Source organism: Centropristis striata, chromosome 11 (genome assembly GCF_030273125.1).
Source record: "Centropristis striata isolate RG_2023a ecotype Rhode Island chromosome 11, C.striata_1.0, whole genome shotgun sequence".
Classification (NCBI taxonomy): Eukaryota; Metazoa; Chordata; class Actinopteri; order Perciformes; family Serranidae; genus Centropristis; species Centropristis striata.
In genome coordinates this window covers 10,967,321-10,985,644 of record NC_081527.1, presented here as the reverse complement: position 1 = coordinate 10,985,644, position 18,324 = coordinate 10,967,321, and the positions used below count along the sequence as shown (strand labels likewise).

The following is an 18,324-nucleotide window of genomic DNA, read 5'->3' as shown; positions in this document are numbered from 1 at the left end:
ATTGTTCATATTTTTAATGACAATAAAAATGTAAAATAATGATAACAACAAAATAATAACATTATTATTATTATTATTATTATTATTATTATATTATTGCGGTTGTTATAATTATTATCATCATATTATTATTCCAACAATATCAATTATTATGTCAATTATTATATCAATATATAATAATAATAATAATAATGCAACTACTACTACTACTACTACTACTACTAATAATAATAATAATAATAATAATAATAATAATAATAATAATAATAATGACATGTAATTAAAGAGAGAGGAGAACTTAAAATTCATTTAAATGTTTCAACAATTGAGTGTGTTTTCGCTGCCCTGAGTTGAGCCTGTAAGGCAAATCCTGACGGCTCAGTAACATTTTCCACCCGGACGACTTTCAGTGTAGCACGCCGGCAAACCTGAAAACACAGCTCACACATGCAGTGAGAGCAGCGGGATGTCGTGACATTAGACTATAGTTACTGACAGTAGTTAGAGTAATAATTAAAATGTGTGATGCGTCAAACCGGGCGGAAGTGTCGGAGAAACCTGCTGCTCCCAACTGGATCCTTCTTCACCCAGCAGTCAGTGCTCAACAGTCACGTCCACCGTGCTGCATTCACAGGTCTCATGATAAATCACGCAATAAACAGTGTTATTTTTGTTCTTCTGGTTATAGTATCAGCAAATGAAGAGTCTGGAGGTGGAGGACAGTGCACAATTACACGCAGCTTTCCTCGTCTACATGGATCTAACTGAGGGTGAGTTTTACCAGTAAAAAAAAAAGAAAAGAAGAATTAAGTAGAAGACATTACTTTTCTTTTAAAGTGATAAGCAATTTTCTTAAAACTAAACTTCCTAACAGTAGAGTATTGAGTAGTTAAAATGAGCCTTACCTTGATAAATTTGAAAATTGAAAAACATCAATAATAAGCCAATAATATATTTGGAATATGTCAAATATAACACTGTAAATTGGTCCATTCTGCATAACAAGTACTTTTACTTTTGATACTTTAAGTACATTTTGATGGTGATACTTTTGTACTTTAACTTAAGTAAGTTTTTAATACAGGACTTTTACTTGTGGAGTAATTTCAGTGTTGTTTTACTGAGCATGTTGTCTTCAGCCCTGCTCAGAGTTGTTCAAGTCAAGTCCAAAGGAGAAAAAATGTAGTTTTTGAATCATCAAAGGTGCTATCCCATATCTTATCCCTCAAATTCACAAAAGAAGACCCATACAAGCAAGGCCTCTTAAAGATTAAGATGAAGAATTACCTTCAGTCCATAACTGACATAATGAAAACAATGACATTTTTGACGATTCTTGACAAGCGACTTATCAATGCACATAAGTAACAAACTATATTAATCCGTCATCCTCTAATTTATGTCTCAGCAGTCAGAGAAAGCCCTAAAACATGTTCAACACAGGAAACAAGAGATTTACATAGTCTTCTGTGGTGACAGAGAACAACCAAGTTACATACCTTCATTAACATTTGAAGGAGCCACTACAGTGAGCCACAGACTCTGTTAGGTTACTGTCTCTGGTTGTCTGCAGTGCGTCGGTGGAAAGAGGTGTCTTGTGTCAAGAGTCCAGAGCTGCAGGTGGTTTTGCTGGAGGGGAGGGAGAAGGAAGGAGCACCAGTCCAGACGATTCTCCCGCTGCCGTCTCACCGATCTCTGACACACAGAAGGTAATGAGACACTGGAGGAGCTCTGAAACTTATGGCTGCCCTGCTTCTTCTTTTGGTTTTACTATCACAAGCTCCCTCCTCTCTGCTGTGCAGCATCCGTCACGTGCTGGACAGAGGCTTCCCCATGCTGCTGTGTGCTGTAGCTTCTGACTCCACCCTGGTCTACCAGAGGATGAGTGACGGGCTGGTGACACCGGACCCTCCTGCTGGACCCTTCCAGGATTTGGGACGTCGGCAGCACCGGAAGAGACGGCAGAAGCCATGAAGATGCCTCGCAGTTGTTGGTGAAACACAGAGGAGCAGAATGAGTCTGTCTGTCTGTCTGTCTGTCTGTCTGTCTGTCTGTCTGGGTGAGCTGCTCCAAAAAAAGCCAAAGGTGTACTGGCAGCGGGTGCAAATAAGCTGAACCACAGTACTGTCAGTAAGAAACAACTAACTACATATAACCAGTGAGGATCAGCTGGATCAGCTGATCAGTGGTTGCTAACTTTTTGGCTCGCGACTCATCAAAACCTTTGACCCACTGTCAGAAGTCTGACTGTGACAGAATGCAAACCGGTCATGTTTGACAGATTTGTTCACACGCTTCACAGTCTGTGGCTGGAAGGCCTTCCTCAGCTAAATGAGTTGGATCACAGCGCATCCACATGCACAAACATTTACATATCGTCACACTGTTAGAATAATCGCCTAAGTCATTTTTTGTCAAAATTGTTTTTGTTTTTTTTGCCTAAATCATCTACTCATGACGCTGGCCACCTATGGTAAAATCGCCTACATCCTCAGTTGATCAGATCATGTGATTTTACCCCTTTAAGATAATGGCCTATGTCAAGTGTGTGACTTAAGCGGATTTATTACGCCTAAGTCAAAATAAAATGTGACTTAGGCAATTTTTTGAACATGCCTTTGTGACTTAAACAAGATATGGGATGTGTCATGAACATTAATGACACTTTGAAGTAACATTAATGCTCATGATACTTGTCATGTTTCTGACAGGCTTGTGTGACTCTTATGTAGACACCTTCAAAATAAAGTGTTACCATATCTTGCTTAAGTCACAAAGGCATGTTCAAAAAAATGCCTAAGTCATTTATTTCTCTTAAGTTACATAATTTACACACAGTGTTATTAATATGCCAATAGCCATCCTCTGTTACATCCTTTTTGAGTGAAATGATCAACACACTTTTGGTGAAGTTTTTTGTGTTTCCTGCAAAACTTTAAAAAATGAGTTAGGCGATTATTTTAACAGGGTGACGATATTACTGCTAGAGCCTGTCTGATTTTTGAGGCTGATACAGATATTAATGTTTGAAAGTCATAAAGACATTTATTTTTTTATCATTAAAACATTACATCAATAAATGTAAATTTTGTGTTATAATCATTAAATCATATTTGTTTTGAGATTTTGACTTATCTATTTGTTTGGGTTTTGGTACCTTTATTTTGATAGGACCATTGACCAATGTGAAAAACAGAAATGGAAGTATTTACAGGTAACAGCTGCTCTAGACACCAGAAAAGGAAACATTAAATGAAGCTATCTGGGATTTAATAGCAGTATTTTGGCTGCTTAAAATGTTTTTCAGCATTTGGTTGCACTAAAAGACACAAATAGTATCCTGAATAATATCAGTTTACTGAAATTATAGATGCACCATGCTAACCAAGCTAGCTAGCTAGCATTAGCGTTAGCTGGTAACTTCGTATTTGCTATGGTAACGGCTTCCTCAGTTCTACCCTCTTGTCCAAATATGGTCATTTCTAATTCTTAGGTTATGGTAGTTCACAAACCAATGGGGGACATTCTTACTAAGATAATGATTTTGGTTATTATTTGGCAGCCATTTTCCATGGTTTTCTTGATAATGACTTTGGTTATTATCAAGAAAACAATGAAAACAACTCTTATCAGCTATTTTTGTTGTTATCATTATATTTGTACAAACAAATGTACCTTTAGTTGTACCAGGCATTAAAATGAACAAGAAACAGAAGAAAATGGGTGGTCTAAAAAAATGTTCCATGACTGTATACGACATTATTAGAATCTCAAAAGCTAAAGTTGCCTGATAATTCAGCTATACCAGTGTCACCTCAGCTCTAACACTAACTGCATTTAGCTGTCCTTTAATAATCTCATAACCCAATCTAAGTGTTTTCTCAAGCTCCAGTACAATATGGTAAAACAAGTTTTTTATAATATGGTGCAGTATGTTTATTACCATTTGTTTATGCAGTCTTTGGGTTCTAATATGATAATACAACAACTGGCCAACATACAATGATTCTGTCTGTTGGCTTTTCTTCAAAATGTGACACAATATTGTCAGCTGTGTGGATAAGTTACTGAAAACACCTTTTATTTTATTAGAAAAACAAAAATTCAACATAGAAACTGAACACAACAACATAACACTGGTGAGCGAAATACATAATCAGACTTATAAGTGACGTAGCGTTGTGTCCACCCTGTTGGATCAACGAGGGACAGATACTGAAGCGGGGGACATGGACGACCCCGCCGTATGAGTGCATGAGTGTCTTTTTAATGGTGCAACAGTGTCCTAACGAGAGGAAGGACTTGACTACATGAGACAAAGATTACAACACTTCAACCCTGAGCCTTATTCAACATAAATAATCTACATCATAGCAGAAACGGACACGGACAGACGGACACACTGTACTGGCCAACATACTGTAGAAAAGAGGTTCATACTGTGTCTTGGAATGCAGGAAGTTTCCAACCTGTTGACTTTTTCAGGGAGGCATTCAAGGATGAATTATTCAAAATGATGCAGATAGGGACATTATTTAGATGCCGTCTGAATGTTTGAATTGTCTCAGTGACAGCCATGTGTATCAGACTAATCCAAGGAGGGAGAGAAAAGCAGGTGCGTCCTAAAATCCCAAGATCACTGTCGTCCTGTAATGGCTTTTGAAAAAATGTTGAAAACTTAAAAATACTGAACCATCTTTGATTTTTCCTTTTCTCTCTTGATATACGAGCAGGAACTAAGTTTGTGAACAGGAGGTCAAAAAGGTGCTTGATTCAAGTCAGTAATCCATTTTTCTCAGGCGTGTTCTGTACATACAAGGGGAAGCCCCCCCCTGATATGGTAACACATGGTACGATCCATACGGTGATGACTGTTTCTCTTCATACTGGGACCGACACATACACGACCACAGTGCTATGTCATGTCCTCCTCCTCTGAGCAGTAGTCCTGGCCCTGTGAACACAACAGTAAGTGTTGTTACTTTTTTAAGATATCATAAGAAATGACTTTATTTATCCCGCAGTGGGAAATTTAGTTGTCACAGCAACCCAAGATACAGACACATGGATGTAGAAGACAGAACAAGAATATAAAAAATAAGACATATACATACAGTCATGGGAAAAATGATTGGACCACCCTTGTTTTCTTAATTATCTTGTTCATTTTAATGCCTGGTACAACTTAAGGTACTTTCAAATATAATGATAACAAAAATAGCTCATAAGAGTTTAATTTACGAGCTGATATTTAGCCATTTTCCAAGGTTTTCTTGATAATAACCAAAATCATTATCAAGAAAACCATGGAAAATGGCTAGATATCAGCTCTTAAATTAAACTCTTATGAGCTATTTTCCATGACTGTACATTCTATATACATACATTTCTGCTATTTGGCATTCATTATTATTTTTTTTTTTTGTGTTTTTTTTTTCTTCCTGAAAGCATTTTTACAGATATTGCACATTGGAGAAATATATTTTAGCATGTTAAAAAGGTTAAATTAGTTGTTGCATGTAGAAGTATGAACATTTTAGTCATTTTTGATGGTGTGTATTTCACATTATTAAGGCATGGCCCAATCATGATATGACAAATGTATTAAAAATCCCATTTTAGATAGTAAGTGTCTCTGCACCTTCGTTGCAGCTGGGAAATAACTATAACAGCACTGCAGCAACACTTTCTACCTATATAGGGCGCCACAAGAAAGAGAGCTGCAACAATTAGTTGATTAATTGATTAATCGATAAACATAACTTAATTGGCAACAATTTAATCATCAAATTATTGTTTAAGTCAACATTTGCTGGTTGTAAATTGTATGTTTTTTTGTCAAAAATAAACTGAATAGCTTTGGATTTCTGGTCGGTCAGATAAAACATTTGAGCGATTTGAAGATGCCATTGTGGGCTCTGGGAAATTACATATGGCATGTTTTTCACTTTTTTCTGACATTTTATTGCCAGAATGTTGAATCAATTAATAGAGAAAATAATGGGCAGATTAATTGGTAACCAATATAATCGTTAGTTGCAGCCCTATTTTTGTTCCTTCTGATTGCAAAAACCAAAAACAGGTCAAATAAAAAAATAATGTTACCACACAGCTGGCCACGGCTGTTTTTAGCCAACATTACTAAAACAGGAATAAACAGTGTATTTGTTGGGGACTATTTTTAGCAGCAGATACAAAAACATCTGGTGCACTCGTGAGTATTTCCAGCAGCAGGACGATGCCTGAAGGAACATCTGCAACACTGCGGCTCACTGATGTGTTTTAATAAACAACAACATACTTTATGTCACATAAAAAAAATGTTTTTTCTTTTTTAATTGTTTGTTTGTTTTTCTGTGTTTTGCTTTGTTTTTTAACTGTAATTATGTATATACATTGTGAAGCACATTGAGTCTGCCTTGTGCATGAAATCCGCTCTATAAATAAAGTTGAATTGAATTGAATTGAATAAAGATATATCAGGCTTTTGAGGCACCTTTAATACTTATTGGTAGAATTAATTGATTGGGGGGGTTTTTGTGGCTTTTTTGGCTTTTCATGGCATTTGTTGACAGTAAGTAAAGGTGAATGCAAGCCTGATACTATATATAGGAGATCATTTAACTGCCCCTTTGTGCTATAAAACAATACAAGTCATAAAGTGGCCCAGTTTAACTGAACCACTCCCGACCAGATGTGGTCACTCTGCAGCACTCAGTGTTTCCAACAGTACTACTCTAAATAAGTACACTAGTGGAAAGCACAGGACACGACAGATTGGGGCTTTTTTCAGGTATCATCATGTCATCTGCTGTGTCCTTGCTGCAGATTTGCTGCAGTGTTAGGATTAACCTCCATTATGTTGTTTTTGCAAGAGCTTTTTTTTTGTTTGTTGCAAAAATACAGAAACAAAAATGTGATGATCCAATGATGTGCTGTCATTTCTTACTTTTGCTATTTTCTCGTCCAACATCCTGAAGAATTCCTGCTGACTCTCTGAGGAGTGGATGCTCCTGCAGCAGAAACAGAAGGTAATAACTTGACAGAAATACATTTTAATGAAGATAAGATAAGATAAGATAAGATAAGATGGAACTTTATTTATCCCGAGGGAAATTCTGGTTCCAGATTGCTCCAAAGTAACAAAAACAATTACAAAATCAATCACAATATAGGATAATATAAGGAACGCAATTAACAAAATAGGTAACAACAACAATATATAATATAAAAAAAGTGTCTAAGGAGTAAAGAGATGAGAAGTATGAAATTATTATAGCAAAAATATTATATATTATCATCAGTCAGGGACACTTACAGGATCTTTCCATTTCCGTTTGACCCCGTCTCATCCATGTGTTGACCTTTACCAAGGAGAGCACTTTTCTCCTGCAAGACACCAGAGCACACACACACACACACACACACACACACACAATCAACCATCTGATCCACTTGTGCATCCTCATGGATGTTTTTGACTTTCACATTTTGCCTGCGTTAATACATATGCGATGCATTTTTGGTAAAGAATGAGTTTTATCCTATAAGTATAACCATAATACAGACACTCATACCCTTAATGGCAAAAAATATCCCAATTGAAACCCATCAAAACCACAATCTGTGATCCAACAGCCATCACATTATATCAAATCATATCAGGCTTTCGATCTAGAGCCCTGGCTGCTTCAGAATGATTTACTATTTTCCACCAGATTCAGACATTTCTCATGTTTGCCAATAATGCATAAATTGATGCATTGCATTAGACTGTGGGTAAAAAAAAAATCACTCTAGCATTACAATTTGTGTGTTTGTGTGTGTGTGTGTGTGTGTGTGTGTGTGTGTGTGTGTCAGTGTGTAAAAACAACAGCAGCATTAAGTCATTAAACTGGCATTTAAAGGGTTACAAATCCTGAAAATGAATCAATATCTGGTATGATCAGAACTGAAATAAATAAAACTTTGAAAAAACATGAATATATAGTATAACAATAGTATGTTTTAGAAAAGTGACATCTTTGTCCTCAGTTAGCAAGAGGGGAGTTTTTAAAAAAGGATCACAGAGGTTAAAAAAAAATCCAGTTTTGCCTTATTAACATGAACATGTATAAGATAAGATAGAACTTTATTAATCCCAAAGGAAATTCTGGTTTCAGATTGCAGAAGTTGCAAAAACAATTACAATATAGGATAATATGAGAAAAACAATTTACAAAATAGGTAACAATAACAATATATACTATACAGTCATAGAAAAAATGTTATTTCCAGCTTTGTTTTCTTCATTTTCTTGTTCATTTTAATGCCTGATACAACTAAAGTTACATTTGTTTGGAGAAATAGTTTAATTTAAGAGCTGATATCTAGCCATTTTCCATGGTTTTCTTCATAATAACCAAAGTCATTATAAAGAAATCCATGTTAAATGTCTAGATATCAGCTCTTAAATTAAACTCTTATGAGCTATTTTTGTTGCTATCATTATATTTGTCCAAACAAATGTACCTTTAGTTGTACCAGGCATTAAAACGAATAAGAAATTGAAGAAAACAAAGGTGGTCTAATAACTTTTTCCATGACTGTATATATATGTAGCACAGAGCTCCTGATGAAAGTGTCTGAATACGATGTTTATGTCATGAATCTTTTCAATTACAAAATAGAAGCTGCCATAATATAAAGTAAATATCCCATTCTAGACATAAAATAAAGTACATGGAGTAAAAGAGAATCACGCACTGTGCTGTCCTGGCCGTCCACGCCTCCCTCTTCTCCGCTGATGTACTTGACTTTCTCCACTCCTTTCATCTTGTACTCATCTGTGACAGAGTGGGAGACAGAGAGGAGCACATCTCCTCTTATTAATACACGACAGCAGAGGATGACCCACTCACAGCCGCTCCGATCGCCGCAATCCTCCGGGTTAATAGTTCTCACAGTTCAGTACTTGGCAAAGTAATTATGTGCTTGAGTTCTCACGCTCCGGACTAAATCCTCTCTTAACAATGGCTGGCAAGCTGCAAACACATGAGCTGTCAGCCTGATTCTCCTCTTTTCTCTGCTGCCTCTCCATCTTTTCTCTCACACATGCACAGCCCCCTCCTCCATCCACTCCCACGCATTTAGAAAGGAGGAAATGAAAATACAGTTACGATGCATAGTAATGACGGCCTGATCCAGACGGTTAGAACACGTCAGATTAACCTTCCTGTTGTGTTTTAGCTTTCTGTTACTATCTCTAATGTGAACGGGTCGGTGTTGACCCGTGTCTTAAATTATCCATAAAATACAGTGAAAACAATTATTCGTCATCCAATCTGTTTCTTACTTCTGTGTGACCTTGTTAGGCTTCTGTATAAGATTAGTAAGATTAGTTTTAATTTTTTCTTCTGGCCTTCATATGGCCTTCTTTTGACAGCTACCCCTCATCTTCAATTAAAAAAATGGTCAAACTGACCTCAAGAGATTATAGAAAATAAAAGGTTGTTATGTTGCCTCACTATTACTGAGGGGTATCAGAAGACATCTTAAATAAATGTTTAATTGTAGTATTTACTACTGTAACATCTATGTTGTTACGGGTCAATTTTGACACGTATATATTCTCTATATACTATACTATAAACGTATACTATTCTCTATACTCTAAGACATTGAAATGGCATTTTATTACAGCCAAAATAACTGATAATGTATTTAATAGTTCGCTGCAACCCTCAGACAAGATTAAGTTTATAAAATGATGGTAGCATCTTATCTCTAACTGGTGAACAAATGCCTTTAAAGAAACACTAATAAATGGTTAAATCGATATCTGAGAGCATCAGGATCATTAATCAATACTGATAACAATGTTAAAACTCTTGCAAAATTAAGGTATTGTCTACAAAGTGGATTAATAATATTATTCTAAATATCCATATTGATATATACAGTCATGGAAAAAATGATTAGACCACCCTTGTTTTCTTCAATTAATTGTTCATTTTAATGCCTGGTACAATAATAATAATAATGATTGTGGTTATTATCAAGAAAACCATGGAAAACGGCTAGATATCAGCTCTTAAATTAAACTCTTATGGGCCATTTTTGTTGCTATCATTATATTTATCCAAACAAATGTACCAGGCATTACAATGAACAAGAATGTGAAGAAAACAATTGTCTAATATTTTTTTCATGACTGTATGTGGCTTGTTCTTTCAGGTATTCTGAATGACTGTTTCTGACTATTTATTACCATCCATTTATCTACCTGCACTGCTGCTTTACTGAACATTCTTTACTGTATATATTTCTATAACATATTCATTCACTGTATATATCCTATAGCATATTAAATTCATACCTGCACCATATTTATACACTGTGTTCATATGTAAATACCTTGCACTTTACTACGCTGCACTTCTGGTTAGATGCTAAACTACATTTCGTTGTCCTACTACTTGTACTCTGTTCAATGACAATAAAGTTGAATCTAATCTAATCTAATGACATTGATTCATGGTGACAAATATGTCATATTTATCAAAAGGCCAGTCCATCCAAGGATATTAAGGAGGAGTGTGATGTGAATGGAGCATGACGGTGCATTGGTGATGTGATCAGGACTGACCTGAGAGGAGGTCCCCGTTGCTGTAGGCTTTATTCTGGCCCTCCTCACCGTTGGGCACGGCAGACACCTGCTTGGCAGAGGTGCAGCCCATCTCCTCCTCCTCAGCTGCTCTCCTTCTCACCCCTGAGCATTACAGGCACACCTGAGGAGGTGACAAAGTGTGGTTAGATGTGTGAAGGTCAGCAGTTCACAGATAGCCCCAATGAGAAAGCCTCAGATCACAGACTGGTCTCCTGATTAATGTTTAGTCTCAGGGGAAATCATCTGAAGAGCATCTGTTGTTAGTAAGAGACGTCCAGTGGTCCCTGTAATTATCATTAAGGGCGAACCACTTCATGTAAAGGAAGTAAACAGTCTTCATCTCGCCCCTTAACTGCAGCTGGAGAATCACTTATTTTTCATAATCAATTAGTCATGAAGCGCCCCGCCCTAGGATTAAAACACACGGGCATCCCAATCTATTCTTGTAAGGACGGTGAAATAAGACGGTCTCGCCGGGTTGTGAATCATGCACACGCCGGTCTGGAAAGCACCAATCAGGAGGTGCGCACGGCGGTGCCAGCTGCACCGCAACAATAAGGCCTTTCAAGCTGTTGGGATGCCACCGTGCCAAGCCGCCGGCTCATTTCTATTAGTGAATGGGGGGTTTTTCTGTGGCGCTCAGAGGATTAAACTGTGACCGCGCACAAGTACTCCCATCACCGTCCTTATATATCCGCAGCAATATGGCTAACATAACGGCGTGTTTGACCCAATCACTCGGCGCTGCCTCTGGAAGATGCAGAGTGATTGATGTCCATATGTTGTGGTTGATCCTCAACGCACAGCTGAGTCCAGCTGCAGAGTCAGCTGCCCCGCTCACATCCCCATCCTCCTCGCTCCTATCTTACATTTCTACATGTATAACATGCAATCCGTGATTTATATTGATAAAAGCTGCAGCTGTAGCCAATAAACGGTGCATTACTGGGCTATGCAAGCAAATTAGACGTGAGAGGAAGATGCATTCCCTTTAGGCTGCAACATTTTAGCCATCTTCTCGTTGCACAACACCGGAGAGAGGGGATGCCGATCGGGTTTCCTAAAAACAAATAATAACAAAAGAGGTGCGAAAAGAGCAGCCATTCCACGGCCAGCAGGAAACACCGAGGCGATCCCGCACACACGGAACCAAGTCAACAAACAATAGCAAAATAAACGTAAAGCAAACGGGTGAAATTACCTGTCTGGTTTGTCCATGGTCCCCCTTGTTTTAGTTCAGAGAGGTTTCACTCCAGACGGAGGACCCAGACACACCGCATCAATACAGGCATCAGCAGTGGGGATGCAGTCAGTCCGTCTGCCAGCTGTCTGCTCGCAGCTCATGGCCTCATACTCTGTTAAAGTGGGAAACAGCGAAAAAAGATTAAAAAATAAACAATCCGGTCATGGACAGAAAATGTTTATTTCAAAAAAGATTCCCCCCCCCTATAAATTACTGTAATTTTTCAGTCCAAAATACAAAAAACATCCGCTTAATTTTCCATAGGATTTTCTGGAGCATCCTACCTCTTTAAGCGATGGAAATTTGACTACGAAGTTTCATCAGTTGCCACTCGGGCCTCTTTCACTGCAGCACCAGGCAGGAACTTCCGCCAAGCTCCTTCTTGTCCGCATCATCAAAGTAAACAGCGAAAAGCAGACAAAGTTTTTTAAAGCTGACAAAAAAGCGAAAGCAGACCCCGCCGATTACTGACCTGCTTCAACATGACGTCACTAACTATGATCGCTCGTGTGGCGGACGGACTTCCGCTGACTGCGTCTATTGAGGAGGATGAACAGGTATCAATGAGAGTTAGCTCCACACATAGCCTCTGAATGTGAACACAACTACACCAAACTCCATTCAGGAAACGGGATATCGTCACCCTGTTAAAATAATCGCCTAACTCATTTTTTCAAGTTTTGCAGGAAACACAAAAAACTTCACCAAAAGTGTAACATATGACATTTATTGATCATTTCACTCAAAAAGGATGTAACAAATGATGGCTATTGGCATAGTAATAACACTGTGTGTAAATTATGTAACTTAAGAGAAATAAATGACTTAGGCAATTTTTTGAACATGCCTTTGTGACTTAAGCAAGATATGGTAACACTTTATTTTGAAGGTGTCTACATAAGAGTCACACAAGCCTGTCATAAACATGACATGACAAGTATCATGAGCATTAATGTTACTTCAAAGTGTCATTAATGTTCATGACACATCCCATGTCAAGGTCTAAAATCCAATCATTTGACTTTAGGGCCTTAAAATGATCTTAAATTTTCAGAAAATGTCTTGAATACAAATTTGAAATGTCTTAAAAATGTATTAACGTTACTTTAATTTAAAAAAATGCATAAACTTCAGTCTCACTTTTAAATGTTTTGATTTTAGAGGACGCTGTAACATAACTACAAAACAGAACGAAGTACCTGTGTAGCCTGGTCACAATTTGAGCTGTGAATAAATTCATACACTTTGCAAGTAATTCCAGGCCTCCGATTTTCCTTCATGTCTTTTGTACTTTTTTGCCAGTATGGATGTGAAATGTATCTTAAACTGTATTCATTATGGTCTTTAAAAAATCTTAAATTTGACCTGTTGAAACCTGCAGAGACCCTGTATTTAGGATTTATTCTATAGCCGTCCTTTTATACAGGCATTTTTATGTATTTATTAATTTATGTATTTATATGATATTGACTGAAAACTTTGTATGTCTGTGACAGTCAGGACGAGACCTCCAGCAGTACCAGAGCCAAGCCAAGCAGCTCTTTCGGAAACTAAATGCGCAAAGTCCTGACCGCTGTACGCTGGAGGCAGGGGACATGAACTTCCAGTAAGTTACCATAAATTCTCTTGTTCATTTAAAATTTATTCTTACATGTTAATTCTGTTATATTGTACAGTTCTTTTTTAACGGTTTAATTTGATACATATATTACCAGGAATTAAATTCATTATAAGGTAATTCCCATACAGCTCCTAACTCCTTCCAGTTCATGTTAAAAATCATGCGAAAACTTCTGATAAATGAATGGCTCTACAGCTCTACTCTCAATACTTTTGGTCATACATTTTAATTAAAATGGTTAATATACAGTCATGGAAATCTTTATACTACCTTTTTTTTCTTCAATTTTTTGTTAATTTTAATGCCTGGTACAACTAAAGGTACATTTGTTTGGACAAATATAATGATAACAAATAACCATGGAAAATGTCTCAATATCAGCTCTTAAATTAAACTCTTATGAGCTATTTTTTGTTGTTATCATTATATTTGTTATCAAAACCATTTATTATGGTTGCCCATGACAGCTATATACATCAAAAACAAAGAAAACTATGGTGGCCCTGAGAGCTCACATCACTGCAACTTAAGAAAACGCATGCAAATATACAAAACACAAGCAAATTGAGAAAACATCTTCATCAATTTGACATCACAAGCGCAGCATTTAGAAAACGCGCTACAAAGACCACAACACAATAAGAAATATGTTGTATGAGGTATTTATTTTATGACGTTTTTAAATCTTAGTGAGTTGCATGTATGACCCTTTAATTAACCACTGATTTGGAATAAACTTGTGTTTTTTGTTTCCAGCTATTTGATAGCACAGGGTGTTTGCTACCTGTTCCTCTGTGAGGCTTCATTTCCCAAAAAAATGGTGTTTGCATACCTTGAAGACCTCCACAGTGAGTTCTATGACCAGTACGGGAGGAGAGTCCCCACAGTGACGAGGCCGTACTCCTTCATCGAGTTCGGTGAGACTGTTTGTGATGTTTTACTTTTTTGCAGAAATAACAAAATCCTTGCCTGAGCTTGTGTCATCTATACATTGTTCCAGACACGTACATCCAGAAAACAAAGCGGTCATACATCGACAGCAGGGCCAGGAGGAGCTTCGGCAGCATTAACACAGAGCTGCAGGACGTCCAGAGAATTATGGTGGCAAATATTGAGGAAGTTCTGCAAAGAGGAGAATCTCTTTCTGGTAAGTACAATGTTAAAAAGAACAGGGTGGAGAGGGTTACCTGCACAATGGACAAAATACCAGTGGTGAAAGAAGTATACAGATCCTTTACTTAAGTAAAAGTACTAATACCACACTGTGAAATTACTCCACTACAAGTAAAAGTCCTGCATTCAAAACTTACTGAAGTAAAAGTACAAAAGTATCAGCATCAAAATGTACTTAACCCTTTGATGCACAACATGGGTCTAAAGTGACCCGACTGAGGTTTTAATTTTCTATATTTTTGCAATAAATTAATTTCATCATTCAGTATTCCAGGTTTTCCTCAATCAATTTGTTTTTGATCATCATACATCCTAATTTTTTGTTTTTCATTTCTTACTTTTTGAATAAAAACCCTTTTTGTATCAATACGCTTCTAATGCACAACATGGGTCAAAAATTTCATTCTGGGGGTATTGTTGTGTATAATTTTTAAGGAACAATGAATTTAATCAATTTTTTGAATAAGGCTGAAACTTTAAAAAAATGTGGAAAAAGTGAAGTGCTGTGAATACCTTCCAGATACAGTGTATGTGTGACAAAATTATACATAAACATGTTAAATATATTAAATATATGAGTGTGGAAAGTAACTATTTGAAACAAATTACTATTATTATAGTATTGGGTCATTTAGTTTTAAATCAAATTTGGATGAATGAGTCCTTTTTGACCCATGTTGTGCATTAGAAGTGTTGTCAAGTCAAGTCAAGTCAAGTCAAAGTTTATTTATAGAGCACATTTAAAAACAACCTCAGTTGACCAAAGTGCTGTACAGTTATTAAAATAGAATAAATCATACACAAATAGGTATAAATAAAAACAATGAAAACGATAAAATACTAAAAACAGTAAAACAATAGAATAAAATAGTAATAAAAAAAAGTCCATATGTTGTGCATCAAAGGGTTAAAGTATCAAAAGTAAAAGTAGTTGTTGTGCAAAGAAATGACTGACTCTAAACAACGTGATGTAATCCATATTTGGCGCTGAGTAAACGTGCAGTCAATCATCTTGATACATTTTTTTCTTCCCTCAGCTCTAGACACCAAAGCCAGCAATCTGAGCAGCCTTTCCAAAAAATACCGCAGCGATGCCAAATACCTCAACACCCGCTCCACGTACGCCAAGGTGGCCGCGGTGTCAGTGTTCTTCATCACACTCATCATCTACGTGCGTTTCTGGTGGCTCTGATGGGACTCTCACACAAGGACTTTGACATAAGGAAGAGGGTGTTTAAACTGTTGGGTTATATACCAGGGTGCCTTAATGGGATCACACAGTGTTTCCCTACTGAAGGTTTCTATGCTTTATCCAGCTTTGACTTCTGCCACCGACACAGTGTAACCTGAGCCATGAGTCTGTGATGGCACTTCTCTATGTATTGAGGCTTCATGATGAGTTCAAGTGTCTCTGTTTACTGGAATATTAGGAGCAGGGTGTTGGTATATTAAAAACTGGAAATGGAGGTTTCTTTCAGAGTTTCAGCACTAAGTAGAAACCGTGTATGAGTATGCAGAGGTTTTGTTAAGAGAGAAAAAAAGTCTTAAAAATGTGATAAAAGAATGTTTATTGTTCAAAGTTTACATTGTTACAAAGTCTTATTGAAAATATTAAATATTTATCAAATTGTAGTTTCTCATTTCTTAATTTTTCAGATGCATTAGTGACACAAATTATGTTAAAGGGATAGTTTAACAGGTCTGAATGGGGTTGTATGAGGTATTCATTGTGTGAATTTGGTGTTTTCAGTAGGCCTGTCACGATAACACATTTTTTAGGACAATATATTTTCCCAGAAATGATCATGATAAACGAAAGTATTGTTGTATCGACGTTTTAGTTTTCTAATGATATTAAAGCATAATAAGACATCCTTTTCCACAGCAATGCATTTTTTTGCATATTGTGGAATTGGCCTCACAGTTTGGATTTAAAAGTGCTCAAAGAAATGAAGTCAGTTAGTTTCCAGTCTTTCTGTAGCATATTGCATAAGGTGCAGAGTAAACAAATGCCTTTTTACCCAAATCTGAACTTGCATAAGGGACAGAAAGCAGCAATTGATCTTGTTAACAAAGAGAATAAGATCCAGCATTTCTCAGAGTAATTAAGGTGCAAATGTATGAAGGCAGTAGTCCCAATATTGCTTATAAATGAATACCAATGAGTAGCCCTTCGAGTGGCCACAGCAGGCCATCCTACCCGAGAGTATAATTCACAATGGTGAGTGGACATCTTACAGTTAGTAATGGACCTCAAAGAAGCATGATAAACAGTATCGATCATTCTAAGACACTGAGCACTATACACTAACTATGGATAAACTCTACACTATCCCTTTAATGTCAGGAACAAACAGCTACAGGACTCTTCACGGTATTTACACACTTAAAAACCAGCATTTCCACGGTCACATCCATACAGTGCACACCCTGTGGAGCCAGCTCATGTTCACACAGAGAACACATTATGCAGAGCTACTGTAAGCCCTCGACTTGACTCTATCTCAGCAGACTGAAGTGTGTCAGGCAAACACATCAACGTGGTTGGTGGTGGTGATACACTTACAGCTCCTGCTGCAGTGCATTGTAGTGCAAGAGTTTGAAAAAATACTTTTTTTTTTATTACTTCAGGGTGATTTTTGTTTCGTAATTCCACCATTATTTATTTCAGGAGACTTTTATTTCATAATGTCATCTTTATTTAACAGCTCTTTCTATTTCCAGCTGTTATATATTCAAATGAATAGAGTGTGCTTATTTTACAGATTCAGAACAAGGTCATTTCAGCAAAAGAATTGGATCATTCACTTATTTAAGATCTATTTCATAGCCGTCCTTTTATAGGCATCTTTATGTATGAATGTATGTATTTATTTATTATTGACTGAAATGGCATTCCATTGATAATATATCCATATCACTATTTATAATAATAATAATAATAATAATAATAGATCATCAGAAAAATAAGCTAAAGCCTTTTTGCAAGGACCCACAAAGTTTAAAAACAAAGTTGTGAACATACAAAGTTTTGAAAGCTGTCACTGACTTGCACATTACCATTTTATGTAACTTTATACTTTTACTCCACGACAATTTGAGGCAATTATTGTACTTTTACTCCATTATATTTAGCTGACAGCTTTAGTTACTTTTGGGTCAGGATTTAACATGAAAAACATGATCAATTTAAAGTGATTAGACATTTTTTTTAAAGAAACTTCATAACAGTATATTAGGTAGTTCAAATTAGCCCTGTCTTTACAAAATGAAAATGCTGCTTGAATAAATGCATCAGTACCAATAATCTTATAATATATTTAGAATAAATAAAACAATCTGAATGAATCCATTCTGCATAAAGAGTACTTTTACTTTTGATACTTTAAGTTCATTTTGATGTTGATACTTTTGTACTTTTACTTCAGTAAGTTTTGAATGCAGGACTTTTACTTGTAGTGGAGTAATTTCACAGTGTGGTATTAGTACTTTTAATGAAGTAAAGGATCTGAAGGATTTTTTCACCTCTGAACTTCATCAACATGACTTCACTGATAATGATCCCTGTGTGCGTTGGTAAAATAAAAATAAAAATCTATAATGTGAGCAGGATGAGTAGTTGAGTCATCGACAATCAAG

The 18,324-nt window shown here is 36.5% G+C and overlaps 3 protein-coding genes across 3 annotated transcripts; 2 read left to right on the top strand and 1 right to left on the bottom strand.

Annotated features, from left to right (window-relative positions):
- Positions 1-381: 381 nt before the first annotated feature.
- tsen15 (TSEN15 tRNA splicing endonuclease subunit) lies at positions 382-2,165 on the top strand. Its single transcript, XM_059344866.1, has 4 exons — positions 382-593; positions 689-770; positions 1,574-1,709; positions 1,803-2,165. Exons 1-4 carry the CDS (start codon positions 519-521, stop codon positions 1,972-1,974), a joined length of 465 nt encoding a protein of 154 aa, XP_059200849.1. The 5' UTR covers positions 382-518; the 3' UTR covers positions 1,975-2,165.
- Positions 2,166-4,060: 1,895 nt separating this feature from the next.
- Positions 4,061-12,163, bottom strand: LOC131980608 (uncharacterized protein C1orf21 homolog). The gene is made up of 7 exons (XM_059344865.1): positions 12,106-12,163; positions 11,850-12,003; positions 10,628-10,769; positions 8,746-8,825; positions 7,319-7,389; positions 6,950-7,013; positions 4,061-4,954 (listed from the first exon to the last, which is right to left on the bottom strand). Exons 3-7 carry the CDS (start codon positions 10,716-10,718, stop codon positions 4,916-4,918), a joined length of 345 nt encoding a protein of 114 aa, XP_059200848.1. The 5' UTR covers positions 10,719-10,769; positions 11,850-12,003; positions 12,106-12,163; the 3' UTR covers positions 4,061-4,915.
- A 54-nt stretch (positions 12,164-12,217) lies between these two features.
- LOC131980607 (vesicle-trafficking protein SEC22b-like) lies at positions 12,218-16,557 on the top strand. Its single transcript, XM_059344864.1, has 5 exons — positions 12,218-12,448; positions 13,388-13,497; positions 14,269-14,429; positions 14,513-14,659; positions 15,723-16,557. The coding sequence occupies exons 1-5, from the start codon at positions 12,374-12,376 to the stop codon at positions 15,875-15,877; spliced, it is 648 nt and encodes a 215-aa protein (XP_059200847.1). The 5' UTR covers positions 12,218-12,373; the 3' UTR covers positions 15,878-16,557.
- The last annotated feature ends 1,767 nt before the right edge of the window (positions 16,558-18,324 follow it).